At 40.2% G+C, this 17676-nt stretch overlaps 2 protein-coding genes across 2 annotated transcripts in view; one reads left to right on the plus strand and one right to left on the minus strand.

The window, feature by feature from the left end:
* Window positions 1–9311, plus strand: part of map1ab (microtubule-associated protein 1Ab) — a 109089-nt gene extending 99778 nt beyond the window's left edge. Inside the window, exons 6-7 of the mRNA XM_047345140.1 lie at window positions 269–501; window positions 4904–9311. Coding sequence (XP_047201096.1) covers window positions 269–501; window positions 4904–5059 — 389 coding nt within the window. The 3' untranslated portion in view covers window positions 5060–9311. The remainder of the gene's footprint in view (window positions 1–268; window positions 502–4903) is intronic.
* A 5915-nt stretch (window positions 9312–15226) lies between these two features.
* Window positions 15227–17676, minus strand: part of ppip5k1b (diphosphoinositol pentakisphosphate kinase 1b) — a 54844-nt gene continuing 52394 nt past the window's right edge. The window contains exon 30 of the mRNA XM_047391074.1: window positions 15227–16277. Coding sequence (XP_047247030.1) covers window positions 16180–16277 — 98 coding nt within the window. The 3' untranslated portion in view covers window positions 15227–16179. The remainder of the gene's footprint in view (window positions 16278–17676) is intronic.

Consider the following 17676-nt stretch of genomic DNA (forward strand, 5'->3'; position numbering starts at 1 on the left):
TTACGTTAGACATGTCAAACATGCAAAGAATGGGCGTGGCGGTGGTAAAGAGCATGAACCTCAAAGACTTAGACCTTATCACCAGAGATAATTATTATTTAATTTCCCTTTGGGATTAATAAAGTATTTTTGAATTGAATTGAATTGAATAAATACCAGTGTAAAAAGAAGAAATGTAAAAAGCTGGTCTGCAATTATAAGAAGACACTGTAATGTCAAAAAAGATTTTTCCTCTAAAGTTCCTCTAATGTGTATCTTTCATTTCCAGGAAACAGCTCTCAAAAAACTGGTACAGCTGTTCCCCCAGGACCACCTATATATGTAGACCTGGCCTATGTGCCCAACCACTGCAGTGCCAAGAATGTGGACCAGGAGTTCTTCAAGAGAGTGCGGGCTGCATACTACGTGGTGAGCGGGAATGACCCGGGAAGTGGAGAGCCTAGCCGTGGAGTTCTGGATGCTCTGCTGGAGGGTAAAGCTCAGTGGGGCTCCAATTTACAGGTACCTGCAAGTCATTTATGTAGGGAATGATAAAGATGGGGGACTGTTAAATGAAGACATTTCTAAGGCTACCTAATTATTTATGAAGCAAAGTTTATGAGTCTCATTAATAAAATGTATTTTCCTATCTCAAATCTATCAATGATCTAGAAGATTCAGTTCTTTAGCTTGATCAGGGAGCCTTAACTGTTTATTTTACAGAAAGAACAGAAAAGAATATATTATTACATTTGATTTATTCTTAATTTAGAAATTTTATTTGAAAAGGGAATTATTATATTGGAACTAGTCTCCTAAGGAATCAATAAATAACCTGTTAGTAATCATACTGTTAAATACTATATTGCCAAAAGTATTCACTTCTCTGCTTTCACACACACTTGAGTGACCTCTCATTTTTAATTCATAAGCTTTGATATGATGTTGGCCCATCCTTTGCAGCTATACAGCTTCAGCTCTTGTGTGAGGACTTTCCACTAGGTTTGGGAATGTTTTTATGTTCATAACCCCGTCTGTGCCAAACTTTACACTTGACACAATACAAACAGGCAAGTGCCATTCTACTGACAAGTCTCGAACCCTGACTCATCAATTTGATTGCCACACAGAGAACCATGATCCGTTCTTAGTGCTCTAAATTGTAGTTTTACAGCAGTGCGTCCAATGCTCGGCGATGCACTTAGTGAGGTAAAGCTTAGATACACCTGGTCAGCCATGGAAAACCATTCCATGAAGCTTTTACTGTCCTGGGGCTAACCATAAACCCACATGAAGTTTGGACATCTGTAGCTGCTGACTCTGCAGAAAGTTGTTGACCTCTGTTCTGTCACTGACCCCACTCCTAGATTTCATGTGGACTACTCCTTTGTGCCTGAGTTGCTGTCATCCCCAATCACTTCGCCTTTGTTATAATACCACTATCAGCTGACTGGAATATGTCATAGTGAGGAAATTTCACAACTGGACTTATTGCCCAGGTGGCATCCTATCATGGTACTACCTTGGAATTCATTGTCCTACTGAGAGTGACCCATTCTTTCAGAAATGTTTGTAGAAGCTGTCTGTGCACCTAGGTGTTGGATTTTAAATACCTGTGGCCATGGAATTGGTTGGAACAATGATTTAGAGGGGTGAGCGAGTACTTTTGGCAAAATAGTTTATGATTAATTAAGTAAAGAAAAAGAACAAAACAAAACATAAAACAAACCTTAAATCTAATTACTTCAACAGAAAATCCTTGACTTTGAGTTTTCTTGCATAATTTGGCACCTGACATAACTTTAAAGGGAAGGATTAGAAGAGCGGATAAAAAGGAAAATTCTGATGCCAGAAATCAGCCTTAATTATAAAATAAGACAAGAGCGTACCTATTATTGGGTCAGATGGCTGTTTGCTTATTCAGAACCAACTAAGGTTTCTGCTTTAGGTTCAACTCACAGCCCTCTCTCTATCCGTTGGAGGGATTGTCTACCTTGACTTTCATAGTTTGGATGTTCTTTCAGAATTTAGAAAACAAACAAAAAAAAGCTTTCTTGTTGGATAAGCTGGACTGTCTGTGTCGCAGGTGTGTGTGAAGGGATAACTAAAGAAAAGTTGCTGGCACTTTAAAGAATTTTAACCAAGTGTATCTAAGGTGGATAAATCCAATTGGGCCAAACCTCTCAGAGGTTTGTTAAAGAACATTAGTGAACAAACAGCATCAGGAAGACCAAGAAACACAGCAGACAGGTAAGGGAGAAAGCTTTGGAGAAATTTAAAGCAGGGCTGGGTTATAAAACAATATTCCAACCTTTGGACATTTACAGTGCCTTGCGAAAGTATTCAGCCCCCTTGAACTTTTCAAGCTCTTGCCACATTTCAGGCTTCAAACATAAAGATATAAAATTCTAATTTTGTGTGAAGAATAAACAACAAGTGGGACACAATCGTGAAGTGGAATGAAATTTATTGGATGTGTCAAACTTTTTTAACAAATAAAAAACTGAAAAGTGGGGCGTGTAATATTATTCAGCCTCCTTGCATTAATACTTTGTAGCGCCACCCTTTGCTGCAATTACAGCTGCAAGTCTCTTGGGGTTTGTCTCTATCAGTTTTCACATCAAGAGACTGAAATTCTTGTCCATTCTTCCTTGTAAAACAGCTGGAGCTCAGTGAGGTTGGATGGAGAGCGTTCGTGAACAGCAGTCTTCAGCTCTTTCCACAGATTCTCGATTGGATTCAGGTCTGGACTTTGACTAGGCCATTCCAACACCTGGATACGTTTATTTGTGAACCATTCCATTGTAGATTTGGCTTTATGTTTTGGATCATTGTCTTGTTGGAAGATTAATCTCCGTCCCAGTCTCAGGTCTCTTGCAGACTCCAACAGGTTTTCTTCCAGAATGGTTCTGTATTTGGTCCCATCCATCTTCTCATCAATTTTGACCATCTTCTCTGTCCCTGCTGATGAAAAGCAGGCCCAAACCATGATGCTGCCACCACCATGTTTGACAGTGGGGATGGTGTGTTCAGGGTGATGAGCTGTGTTGCTTTTACACCAAACATATCGTTTTGCATTGTGGCCAAACAGTTTGATTTTGGTTTCATCTGACCAGAGCACCTTCTTCCACATGTTTGGTGTGTTTCTCCCAGGTGGCTTGTGGCAAACTTTAAACGAGACTTTTTATGGATATCTTTGAGAAATGGTTTTCTTCTTGCCACTCTTCCATAAAGGCCAGATTTATGCAGTGTACGACTGATTGTTGTTCTATGGACAGATTCTCCCACCTCAGCTGTAGATCTCTGCAGTTCATCCAGAGTGATCATGGGCCTCTTGGCTGCATCTCTGATCAGTCTTCTCCTTGTTCTAGATGAAAGTTTAGAGGGACAGTCGGGTCTTGGTAGATTTGCAGTGGTCTGATACTCCTTCCATTTCAATATGATTGCTTGCACAGTGCTCCTTGGGATGTTTAAAGCTTGGGAAATCTTTTTGTATCCAAATCCGTCTTTAAACTTCTCCACAACAGTATCTCGGACCTGCCTGGTGTGTTCCTTGGTCTTCATGATGCTCTCTGTGCTTTGAACAGAACCCTGAGACTATCACAGAGCAGGTGCATTTATACGGAGACTTGATTACACACAGGTGGATTATATTTATCATCATCAGTCATTTGGGACAACATTGGATCATTCAGAGATCCTCACTGAACTTCTGGAGTCAGTTTGCTGCTCTGAAAATAAAGGGGCTGAATAATTTTGCACGCCCACTTTTCAGTTTTTTATTTGTTAAAAAAGTTTGACACATCCAATAAATTTCATTCCACTTCATGATTGTGTCCCACTTGTTGTTGATTCTTCACAAAAAATTAGAATTTTATATCTTTATGTTTGAAGCCTGAAATGTGGCAAGAGGTTGACCAGTTCAAGAGGGCCGAATATGTTCGTAAGGCACTGTAATTTAGTCCCTAATCCAAAATGGAAACCGTGTGGCACACACCTATCATATATGCCACACAAGCTTGAAAGATTTGGTGGAAAACTACCATTGCAGCTGGGAAACATGGTAGTGGTGGCAGCATAATGCGGTGGGGTTGCTTCTCTTTCACAGGGACAAGGAAGCTGACCAGAATTGATAGGTAGATGGATCAGGTTAAATAAAGGGCTACCTGAAATACATTCTGATCGAGTCTGTGAAAGACTTGAGACTGGAGCAGAGGTTCTCCTTCCAGAATGACCGTAAACATGCAGCCAGAAGCTACAATGGAATTGCTAAGATCAAAGCATATTCATATGTAAGAATGGCCTAGTCTAAGTCTAGACCTAAATCTAATTGAGAATCAGTAGCAAGACTTGATAACTAATGTTCACAGACACTCTCCTTTGACTAAACTTGAGCTAATGGGGCGACCATGGCAATGGTGGCAGGGGTTCATCTTGTAACTGGTGGGTTGCCGGTTGGAGCCCCGCTATGTCTGTCTCAGTCGTTGTGTCCTTGGGCAAGACTCTTTACCCGCCTTGCCTGATGATGGTGGTCAGAGGGCTTGGTGGCGCTGATTGTATGGCAGCCTCAGTTCTGTCAGTCTGCCCCAGGGCAGCAGTGGACACAATGTAGCTCACAACTCAGTGTGTGAATGTGTGGATGACTGAATGTAGTCTCTGGGTCTTGATAAAGCGCTATACAAGTACAGGCCATTAACCATTTAATAAGTTCAGTCTAGATGTGTAATTCTGTTACTGTATTTGCAATGAAAGGTTGTTGGACCGAAATGTATGTTAAATACTACACCAGATTTGATTCATCAAAAAAATGTTTAGTTTTTTTATGTCACAATTGTTAACTACTTAAAAAATGTAGAAATGCTTTGCAAAGCCCTGTACATTTCTTCCATTGCTTTGAATAAACAATTTAATCGTGATGTGACAGGTGACAGTGATACCGACTCATGACACAGAGGTGACCCGGGACTGGTACCAGCAGACCCACGAGAGACAGCAGGACTTGAACATCATGGTTCTCGCCTCCAGCAGTACAGTCGTCATGCAGGACGAGTCGTTCCCCGCCTGCAAGATCGAGTTCTGAGCTTCATGAGTGCTACTCCACCTTCGTCCCCCGTCACCACCGCCCTTTCACCCTGCCTTTCCTGTCATCATCTGGAAATAGAGCGAGAGCGATTAGCGCTCGATGCTCCTTCAAAGCTTCTAACTGTAAAAAGCAGTCGTTGCAGCTGTTGATAGGTGAAAACTCTAGGTCTGTGATTTGTAATTGTGGGGTTCGCACGCAAATAAAGCTGTACTTATTGGTTTCTTATGGACCCGAACACAGTTCTTCAGCTTGCTGGAAACTCAGTCCCAATCAAAAGCATTCAAAGACTCAAGCACTGACTAGCACTGATTGGAAACCCGCTCCCAATGAAAACACAATTCAAATGAAATCAGAATTGTCCAACATGACTTCCTTAAACAGGGATCTGCTATCAGATTGGATTGCACAGCCGCTGTTCATAGGAACACATTTCTTTATTAAAACCTCTCTCGTCCAGTACTACACAACAAAACACATCCTTTTCCAATCCAGCTCTCACCTCAGTATCATTTGTATGATCTTAATGATTACAGAAATAGATGTTTTGTGGCTAAAACTGCTGATACCTGTCCTTTGTGGTGAAGTTCTAGGAGGTGCTCCCTCTGTCAGTCCTTTTTTCTTGGCTTTTACAGCCTAGTCCCTGCACGATGCTTACGTTTGTAGCTCAGACGGTTTCAGCGAACTGCGTAGAGTTCATTCTCTCTAGTCAGCCCTCAGCTGTGGAACGCAGTATAGTGTCGATAATTACAGCAATCTTTGTCTATTTATCCTCAAGTGAAATCCGTATGCGCCGGTCCAAGGAATGCTTCGACATGATTCTCGTCCTTGCTCAGTGTGATGGCGCTTCTTTAAACCCTCATGGAGGTCTTTGTTGGTGTTATTTCACCAATATATGTTTAGAATTATTGTTTATCAGGACAGACAGTTGTTTGGATGAATTCTTGGGGTAATGATGCAAATAGCAACCAAAATGGTCTTTTTCATGCTTTGAGAAGAAGGTAAAATGTTATCGTCCTTATGTGTTTAGCCACATTAAGCCATCTCTGTCAATACATCAACGAAGTAATTGAAAAAATGAGCAGCGACCTGTGACAAATGTAGCAAAGTTTTCTGTATTACCCGCACAGGCAACAATACTGCGCTGGAAACTGCAATATTTGTATAATTGGGCTTATTTTGCAGGAAAACATTGTGTGAAGCGTGCTGCAGGAGGCTGCTCTTACTCTATGTGCCTTTAGGTGGTGATTTTGGAGAGCAGGGGATATTTTGGGGACAGCCATTTTGAAGCATAACCACAGACAAGGGTGAGTCAAACAGACAACTGTCAAATAAAGGACTAATCAAATCACATACAAGCTGCAGTTGGAAAATATCAGATGGAGTTGACATCGATTGCATAAACTTTTCCGAAACAGATCTGGATTCTCCAACTTAACATTCACTTTAAAAACCTGAAATACCAGGTTTAAATCGAGTCTTCGAGAGAAATGTCACATCAAATATAAACGCACTTTTCTGAAGCGAGGGAGGAGAGTTTCCATGTTGAGTTTTGTTTGTCGTTGAGGTACAGATCATCCAGGAGAGAATTCATTTGGAGAAGTAAAACATATGCAAGAACGAGACGTTCCCCCAAATGTAACAACACAAAATAAAATCTTGATATGAAGATTAATCCCAGGAATTTCTGTAAAGCCTGTGCACGAATGCTTTTACTGTGGCTGTATTGGACAGTGTTAGGGGTAGGATTGAGTGCGTGAGCCTAGAATGGACATTATTTATTATGCTAAAGGGTTTTTCTTCTTTTTAGGTAATTTAATTTCTGTTAGAGCACTGCAGATTTCTCTGCTTGTTCACAACTGCATATTTGTAATATCACTTTAACTGATATTTAGGTTTTTTGGGAGTTAAGAGGCACTTAAATGTTTTGTTTGAATTAGAATTACATTTCAGCCAATATTTTGCCTTCCATTGTTGTCCAGTTATTTTTTAAAGATTGATTTAAAACTGAGCGCTGAACAGGATTGATCCGATGGGGCCTGTTTTTATCTCCAGGATGCAGTGGCTTTTTGTTGCATTAATGCTACCCTGGGCAAGTGCCAACCCTTCTGGACCCTCCACATAAACAATTTTGCAAAAAAGGAGTACCTTTTCATTTCACAAGCTATCAGAAACATTAGGAAGCTGAAAAATCATTGAAAGTACAGTTTTCTTCACAAATAGAATGAAGGTTTAATGAATCTCAAATTGTTTTCTCAGAAAGCTTTGACCAGTCTGAGTGTTTTTCAAATCCGGTCCAAGATCTGCAAATCAGTTACCAACTTCAGCGTCACTCGACAGTTGCGTACGACCATATTTTCTGGTATTGCATACATATTGCGGAACACTAGGTGGTGCCACTCTCCAATGACTAGATAAGCAAATAAGCACAAGAAAATTCATTTTGGGGCGCAACTGGCAAATACTTTTTTTTTTTGCTGAGTGCTTTTGGCATCCCCAGGCCATTCTACCCTGGGCGGAGAGCCGTGTCACCCTGATTAAAAACCGCTAGTGCCACCAAGAACTAATATTTAAGCAGATTATAGCTTTGTTATTATCTGGGCATTTCCATCTTAAAAACAGGAAACTACCGTATTCTTGGCTGGCATAGTTATCAAGAAATTTTGATACGACTCCACAGAAAGCAACATATTGTTGCAACCTCACGCCAACCAGATACCAGTGCCAATTTCGTTTGCCGTAAAACTGACTCATAACACAGTTGTATACCTCATCTTCCAAACCCCGGTGCTCTATCTGCTGTCCCTTAGTTTTAAATCAAAGATGGGTTATGCATAAGAATGCTTGTTTATTTTTGATCTTTGTCTCTGCTGGCGATGCTTCAAAAGAAGATACAGCTTCTTTTATCCCACTGTTGGTGATTTTGTAATTTTGAACAAATAGCTGGTAACGCACAAATAAACTATCTTAGTCTGAAGGGAGCTGACTTACTGGAGGGCATAGTGAAGGGTCAAAAACAATTTCTGAATGTCTTTAAGAAATGGTCGTTTTTCACTGCTTTTTAAAATGTGATTAGCTCAATACAGAAAGCTGCTTTTTTAATGTGTGCATTAGATTTCATGGATGGTTTGAGTTGTTGCAATGATTTCTTGTGATAATATTGTTATTTTAAGTTGGCAGATTCCAAATACCTGGCCCTGGGGTACTCCAGGCTGTAAGAGAACGCTGTGAATCACTCAATAATGAACTGTACACCCTCACAGGAGCTAAATGCACTGTACAGGAGATCTATTTTTCTGAATGTAGAGTTGGTTCGACCACACGAATGCTGCTGGATTAAAAACAAAAATGACAAAAAATATATATATATATTTACACCAACTTAAGTATAAATGGTGGATAATATTTTTTTTCTGGTTCAGTAACAACAAAACATGAAGACTTTTTTTCTCATGGTTACAGAAAGATTATTAGATTCCACTAGAAACACATGAACAAAACAAGATAAATACTGACTGCAGCTGCAACTTTTTCCTGAATATGACTTGAAACACATGCAGACTCAAACCCCATACAGACGGAACCAACACCACATGTACTATGACCTACTGAACCCAGATCTTTACATATCGCTCTGAAATAACAAACCTGATGGAAAACAAACTACCCTGTCTTGTGAAACCAACTTTAGTGACAAGCTCATCCAAACTGCTGAAACAACACAAAATACTGACAAGCTACAGAAAGGAAAAAACAAAAGTGCATCTTTCAGTTCAATATCCTTGTCCATAGCTTCGTTAAAAGTGAAAATATCATTCAGAATCAGCATCTGGTGTCATCTGTCCATCTAATCTATCTGCATGTGATTTATTTAGTTATAATCCTGAATGTAACTGTTTAACATGAAGATAATAATAAAAAAAGATATGATGCTATTTTAAAGAGGTATATTTGAAAAATGCTTATTGTCTTAACTGGTACTGACATGAACTACAGTTATATAATCTTGGGCTGTGCTTTTATTGTTTGCCCTATAACATGTTAAGAAGATGCTGTATTGGTAGTTCTGTTTGATTCTCTTTCTCTCCTTTTTTTGCATTGTATTAATCTTGATTCTGTTTTTTCTTCCTCTGTGCAATATAAAATATGTCTCTGTCTCTTGAAATCTGACTGGTAAAACTAGAACCACTGTAGATCCATTGTAAAAGGGAAACAGCCTGGTTATTATCAATTAAACTACATTGAAATCTAATGTGTCTCCATTTATTTTGTGTTACAGGTCATTTTATACTTTTAAGAAGAAGTCATAAATACCTTATTACGAGTTATTGCATTTTAAAAAGCAATTTGAAGGTGGAAGAGAGAACCCAGTAGTGGTCTGTAGCTCCACTGGCAAGGCTGTACAACTCTTTACTTTTGGCTCGGCCTCTTCACACCGGACTAAGACGCCTCCATTGGCTTCAAGACTCTCCCGGCCTTTTAAACAGTGTTAGATTGCTGAAAATCTGGAAAAACAAATTCCAGTGCAGGTAATCATTGTTCTGCGATGGTCCTAGTAACTGCCAAATAGGCTTTTCCACAACCGATTTCCTGGCTGTGCCGTCCTGTTCATCTGAGCCTTCAGTTTCAGTCTTGTTGTAGAGAAGTAACAATGCCACCAGTATTTTCATCACGGTCTCTACAGAGCACTGAACACGTCTTTTTCTTTATTCCTTTTAACCTACTGCAGCTCTGAATCAATTCAAGATTTTAATAAAACCTTGAATGGTTAACTGAGGTTTTGGCTTTCTTAGGAGAATATCTGTGTAACAGTGCAGAATTATTATGCAACAAAATGAATAATGAAAAATTTCCTATCTCACTTTATTATTATTATTATTTGCTAAAGTCAGAATAATAATTCAAAATTTATAAACAAATAGAACATTTTAAAAACTGTGACCAATAGAGCAACCCTTCGTTTCAAAAGTGACAAGCTCTCCATTTATAGAGTCTGTCTTTGTCTTTACTTTTTGTGTAGCAGCAACCACAGCCTCCCAGACACTCTTCAGAACGGCGGACTGGTTTCCTACGCAGGAAGTCTCCTGTTTAGGAAGGACCCACAAGTTCTCAACAGGTTTTATGTCAGGTGAGGAAGGAGGCCACCTCATTATTTGCTCTAAGGCCTTTCGAAGCCACGATGTGATTGGATGATTCAATACTGCCTTAACAGGAAACAGGAACAGCTGTACCTAATAAAGTGGCAGGCAGTTGCATGTCTATGGGTTTCTTTACTGATTGTGTGAGCGCCACACGTCTTCTAGCTAGGCTTAATCTATGGTAGGAAAACAATAAAAGAGAATGGTATAGGGTTCATTAAGATTAGCATTCCCCTGAGCCATGGAGGACTTACTTCCATGTGTTGCCTGGGTCTCTGGTGGCGTCACTAGGCTTTTGAGTTTGGAGGATGTTCATGGGTGGTGGGGGTGGTTACAGAGCGGTGATGGCCCTCAAGGTCGCCCTGAAGACCTTAATGTCTGATGGAACCAATTCTCTTATCAATTTGAGTAACAGCTTCTCCTGTTTAATGCTTTCTCCCCTTCTTTGGTTAATTCACCAGGCAGAATAAAATTCAAGAGTTTAAGACATAATTGCCTCCTAAATTAAAATAAGAATAAAATTGCTTTTAAAGGTGCAATGAAACAAAAGACTGAGATAAAAGTCGCGAGGAAGCTTTTAATGAAAGAATAGTTTAGTGTTGGGGGGTGTTAACAGCTTTACAATAGCAGACTGAGCCCGGTTGACACTTAAAGGATATGTTCTGGTATTTTTGCTCATTATTTCTGTCCCACATCATCAACCAGTCAGTCAAAAATCCCACCCAACATTCCCCGTCTTAGGTGGTTCTCAACCATCTAAAAATGGTACAGCTATCTCAAAGGACGGATTTTATTAACTAGACATTAGATTCTAAAGAGGGTGAAAAATGTGTCCAATCAGATCCTAAAACTCATCACGTGCCAAGAGAAAAATGACCTTGACTAGCTTTGATTTGTGATGCATTTAAGATATACGTGACACATTAAACCACTAAGCTAAACCTTGCCATGACCAGCTTCCCTTTTTCTACTGAAAAAGAGAATTCCCAAAGCATTATGCTGCCACCACCTTGCTTTACTGTGTGGATTGGTGTTTTCAGTGTGATTTCTGGTGTTATTTTTCCACTTATGTGAAAAAGTTCAAGCTGTTTAAATATTTTCCCAAGCACTAAATATTTTTCAGCTTCACTAATATGATTTGGACATTTATGAAAGCTCAAGCCTTTTAATTGCATTTTTATTAAGCAGTGTTTGTCCATCCTGAGAAACCTGTTCTGGGAGTGTTTCTCAAATCAAATCAGCCTATGACAACGCTCTTAAAATTAATTCTACATTAACTAAGTGTTCTGCTCTTTGATTAGGCTTTTCAACACTGCCTGCTGGCCATCTTGTTAAGGGAGTAAATACAGAGGCTATGGTGCTAATCGCTGGTGTGGAGCTCAGAGAGGCTGCATGAACAAACTCATGTCTGTCCCCGTGTTTGTATAGAAGATAAAGTCTCGTCTCGCAGACATAATGACATCAGGGTTTTTGGCTTTCGCTGAGCCGTCTCTCCATTCAGCCAGCGTCCCTCAGGAGGAGTCAATTAGCTGTGGGGGTGTCCCCATAGCAACGCATAGGAGCAACAGGGGAAGGCATGAGTCATCACTGTTGTTAAAGGAGATTTAGAGTGGTGGAGGAAGATGGGAGGGGAAGGAGTAGGAAAGAGGTGAACGGGGTGAAGTAAGAAAGGTAGGAGGCCCTCTTTATTTTTTGAGATATGAGGGGTGAGAGGAAACAAAAAGTAGAAAATGGAAAAAAAAAAGTTGAGAGGATAAGACTAAATGAGAAAGCAACAAATAGTAAATCAGAGAGAAAAAAGGAATAAAGACGTATAACAAGAAGACAAACACTGATTGGATGGGGCGGCAGGTGAAGAACGCTTCTATCCAAAGCAATTTACAAATAAGATATAACAATGGAGTGCAGGTAGAGAGGGCTGTGCAGAAAAAGTAGAGGGTGCAGGGAAGTTCAGGGTTGGTGCTGGGGTAGCAGATGTTCTCTGGAGAGCTGAGTCTTCAAGATAGACAGGGTTTGGTAGCACTTGGTAGGTCATTCCACAATTGTGAAATAACAGATGAAAAAGGTCTGGATTGTTTTAAGCGTGGTGTAGGTACTGCTACATGACAACATGTCATCGACTGGAGTGACCGGGTCGTGGCATAAACCTTTGTGAGAGTATTTAAGTAGATAGGAGGTGTTCCATTAAACACTTTATAGGCCAACATCTGTGACTTGACTTTGATGCAGGCAGCTAAAGGTAACCAGTAGTGCTCAACCAACAGAAGGCTGGCTGAAGACCAGATTCTGGACCATCTGCAGAGCTTTCACAGCACAGGCTGGCAGAGCAGTTAGGAGGGCATTGCAGTAGTCAAGATGGGAAATGACCAGAGACAACAACAGGAGCTGGGCGGCATGTTCAGTAAGGTAAGGCCTGATTTTTCTTGTTTAACAGTGTGAACCGGGACGGCGACATGATCGCAACATGATCTTTAAATCTACAATTGGTCATCGGTCATGAAACCAAAGTCCATAGCTACCTTTCATTGAGCAAGAGATGGATTCAGTTTAGATGCAGATATTGTGTTGGCTGGGAAGACAGAGGTTTAGCTGGAGGTGATGAGCTTTCATTCACGTTGATATGTCAGAGAGACAGCCTGAGATTGGTGTCGAGGCCGTGTGGTGGTCAGGTGGGACCGACAGAGCTGGGCATTGTCAGAAGAGAAGTGAGTAAGGGAAACCATTAGAAACAAGGAGAAATACAGAGGGATAAAAAGACAAAAATAGGACAATAAGAGAGGATACCTTGAAGGAAAAGGAGGAATAGATGAGGCAGAGAAAAGGGCAAAAGGGAAGAAAATGAACAGAGGTGAAACAAAACAAAAGAGGAGAGGAAGGTTAAACTGAAACAAGAAAATAACTTGGAGGGTAGAAAAATGGAGATAAAGAGCTGCAAGTGTGTTTGTGGAGGAGCTTTCTTTACAGAGCAACAGGTTGTTGTGTCTCGACTCTGGACCATTGGTTACTGTCAAAAGTCCAGAACCTAACAGGACTTTGTACCACACAAACAGCAGGTTTAATGGATGTATTTTCTTTTTTTTATTTCTCCAACATCACAACCTGATCTGAACATGTCAGGTTTGAGAGTTTTACAGATTTATAAAGCTCCACCCTGCTCCTCTGAAGCAAATCACATCTCAGGAGACACAACTTTTTGGCCGACAAACAGCGAATTAGAAAACCGAGTCAACAACTCAGCTATACAACCAATAAAAAGGCAAAAATGAACAGAAACCTAAAACGCATCATTATAAAAACAACAATATGACTACAGCAGATTTGTTCCAATGTCTGGGGGTCAGTTCAGGCAAACAGGGACCGTTCTTATAATTAACAGCTTTTCTAGAGCACATGGCCTTGTCTACACGTTGAAGCCAAGCTGAGACATGACAGAGTAAAAGTAGAGGACTTTGGTCACAGTAAAACAGAAAACTTTGTTCACAAGACACAAAAATGCAGATGTTTTAAATTCGGAGTTAAACCTAAAGAAACTTTGAACTTGATGCTTTTGAAGGAAGATATTTTAGTTCTTTTATCTTTAGGCTACATTTTCACCCTCTTTCCTTTAGATAAAGTGAAAACTACAGTTCTCCAGCTGACCTGTACACGTTTTCCAGCAGAGATACAGAGACGGCTGGTTAGAAAGCAGCTGAACTGCTGCTTCCTGCCTAGATGACGTAACACTGAATGAGCTGGATCTAACCAGTTTATTGGACATGCTCCTTCTGCTAGGCATGGACCCATTTACAGTTCTTATGGTATAATCTTGAGAAGAAAGGTACTGACAGAAAAATCTAAGACAGAAATGCTGATCCTTCTGCTTTCATTTCAGAACAGAAAAGCAGCACCTATTCCTACTGCAACTAAAATAAGAAATATATTTTCTTATTTATATTGATTATTACAGTTACCATTTTATTTCTGAAATGTATTTATTAGGATTTTGATAACAGACTTAAGAAAAAGAAAGGATGAACACTAGAGTTGTATGATATCAGGGTAATAATTACTGATAATGTGGTGAAAATTGGTTAATTAAAATAAATCCACATTTTTCTGATTATGTTCAATATCCTCAACACACTGTGAGCTTCAGTATCACGTTCACTAAAATTATACAACAGGTCCGTTACAGGTATACTGGCCAAGCATATCACCAGTATACAGAGGTGAAATATAATATTCTACCTAATATTGCGTCCAGGCAGCCCTTTGCTAGTGCAACATGCACACACTGATGTAGCAACGATGACCAAACAGAGACCATAATGGGAGTGATGGTTGGACTTCCACACCATGACTGTCTGGGGTTTTTGGAATCAAAAATATTTCCAAGCAGGCGGACCTATCTTTCTTGTGAGGGGAAAAAGTGGAAGAGTCTTTCTTCAGCCAGCACTACACTACGTTATGCTTTCTACGTCCGGAGAAAATCCCTCTTTCAGCCAGCTGACGTGGAGTGTGCAGCAACAGGTTGGGGACGATGTAAACCCAGGTTTCTCTATAGAGCTGGAGAAAACAGCTCACTCCGGAACTTTCTCTGGTGTCTCATTAAAAGGACTTAAAAGGACAGCAGGAGAGAACGTGTTGGTGGTTCAACACCTCATCATACCTTGATAACTGATGCTGAATCCATGCATGTACAGCACAGGAAGCACATGTCCCCCTAGAGTTGGAACAATATTAGAGACTTGTGTTTAGCTTACAAGGATTACGGCCTTCCATATAAAGTGAGTCCCTGCAGCTCTGCTGTCGTACTGTACAGAAATGCTAGATGGCAAGAAAAAAAAAAAGCTCAGCAGGTCCCAGTACTGAGTTTTTACCAGCTTAAAATAACTGAAAGTGAACCAACCCCCAGTTCAGCAAAATGCTGAGAAAACTTATTTGGGTTACTTCTTTACCTGAGCAATTAGAAACCAGCTACTGAAATCATTAAAAGTCATTAAACATGACTTTGATTTGGCAGGACAGGAGATAAAGGCAGCAAACAAACTAATCTTAATTATAATTTTAATATTTCCCTAATCTAGTGGTTTCTTCCTTCAGTTCCAACGCTGCAGCGCTTTTCTGATTACCAAACATGATTTGTTGTTGAATGTCACAGGTCGTTTAACGGCACATTTACACAAATATGGCTTCCATTCAACAGCAGACACATAGGAGTGAAAAACACAGACTGATCAGCCTGGCGTGAATATCACTGAAGAAACCTGCACCTCTTTGGTCGATATGAAGAAACTACTGAGTTCATCTCAGTCTGATTGGATACCATCAGCCATGAGGGCTGAATAACAACCTCTGACTGGCTTTCAATCTGAGGCTTTGATAAAACAAAAATCTTTTATATTTTATAGAAGAAAAAAATAATAATAAAGATGCAACAATGATTAAGAGGAATTTCTATCATAATTTCTCAGCAAAGGTCAAACTGTTGGCGTGTTGACAGCGAAGAAACGAACCAAATGTGTAAAATGCAGGTCCAGGTTCTGGTCTCTGTGCCGTTGAACAGCAGGAGGTTCCATCAACATTTAGTCTCTGGGGAACAATTAGAGTAAGAAAAAAGTGTTTAAAGCTTATTCTATATAATATTGAGTCAAATCTAGAGTGAAAAGGAGCTGGTAGCAGGAACCAAAGTAAGCACTGGAAACCGATGAAAGACCCGGGTGTCTGAAAGCTGGTCTGATGCACTCAGAGTGTCTCCCAGTGTAGTCAACAAATGTCACCAAACTGAAAGATGATTCAGTGCTTTGTCTCCTTGCGGAGCTCAGACGTTGCAGGAAGCTGAACAGTTCCCGTACAGGTCGAAGTCTGAGTGTTATGCAGTATTTTCTCTCCATAATCACAGTCTCCTCCAGAAATATAACTGTGAGGAGGAGAACCCAGCGATGTCCATCTCATCGCCACCTCAGAGTCGCAGCAGCCCTCTTGTCGCCCAGAGAGACGGACCTACTCGCTGAAGCTGAAGTTCAGGCCGACGCCGGAGGTGTCTGTGGTTGGGGACGAGGGGCCTGCACTGGACACAGCGCTGGAAGGGATGCTGCTATCTTCTCAGACCACAAGAAAGGAAAAAAAAAAAAAAAAAAACACACAAATACAATGAAGTTAGATTTTTAGAAAACACTTTTCAATCTACAGAAATGTACTTAAAAAAACAAATGCATTATATGATTGTTTACGGTCACCATAAACAGCAAACCTCAAAACCCACACCCAGTATATCAGCCCAAACCAACATCTAACTGTCAAGTACAGTGGTGGAGGGGTGATGATATGGGCTTGTTTTCTAGCCACTGGACTTGGAAAGAGGGCGGTGATGGTGCCCAAGTCTTTAAGCCTACATTTTTAAGCCGAAGGACGTCCAGAAACGTCTGTTTCTGTGAAGTGGTGGAAGGGCAGAAAGGAACAGCTTTCTAGTCTTTAACCACAGAGACGTCTCAGGGAGCTGCCTCACTTAACACATTTAAACTGCACACGAAGCACAGGTCTGTCTTATATAAATGTTCGAATAAAGAAACTAAATATCCAAATCTGTTTTTTTCATGGAACAATGGAAATGCATGTTCAAAACTCTGAATGCATTTTAAATACATTAAAGTAAATTCATTTTACACAAGCGCACATTTAGCATTATATCTTTGTTCCTACTTAAAAATAAGAAAATCATTGTCAGAACTGATGATAGATTGAGCCCCTCAGCTGATAATTAACTTTATGTGGAAAACACGCATTCGAGAGACAAATGTGTGGAAGTCGGGCCATCTACAGGACGATCCCAAACACAGAAGCTAATCTCCATTAAAGTGGTTGAAGAGACAATAATCAACGTGTTACAAAGACCAAGGTCCCAACCTGAACCTTACTGAGTAGAACCTTAGGAGTAGAGCTGGTTGAGACTATGAAAGTCATTCACCTTATTGCTGCAAGAGGTTGTTCTCCAATCATGAGCTCTGCTTCGTTTTCCACACAGCATTTCCATTCTCACTTCAGATTGATTTGACAAATAATGACAGCCTAGAATCTGTTGTGGCCATGGTTTTTTATGTCTAGATACCCAAAAGCTTTCAGTTTTACCATGACTTGATGTTTTTCATCAATCCCCTTTGACAAGAAGTCTTCTCATTACTCTCCAACAATAAACCATGATGTTTCTTGATGTGTTTTATGCAACTCATTTTATTAAAGTTAAGATTTATTTTAAAAACAGCTTGAGGGTGAATAAATGAAACATATTTTCACTTACTTTTAGCTAAGATAACCAATCAATGGACCAGCTGCTGGGTAACAACACTCAATTAAAGAGCAGACGGTATCACACAACAAGCTGTCAGATCGTCTCCATGCAGCGAGCACTTCTGCTCTGGACACTTTGTTGGAAATAAGGCCGAGGGCTGAGCTGATAGAGTATTAACGGGACAAAAGGAGAGTGGAGACCTTTTTGAAAGC

Source organism: Girardinichthys multiradiatus, chromosome 2 (genome assembly GCF_021462225.1).
Source record: "Girardinichthys multiradiatus isolate DD_20200921_A chromosome 2, DD_fGirMul_XY1, whole genome shotgun sequence".
Lineage (NCBI taxonomy): Eukaryota > Metazoa > Chordata > Actinopteri > Cyprinodontiformes > Goodeidae > Girardinichthys > Girardinichthys multiradiatus.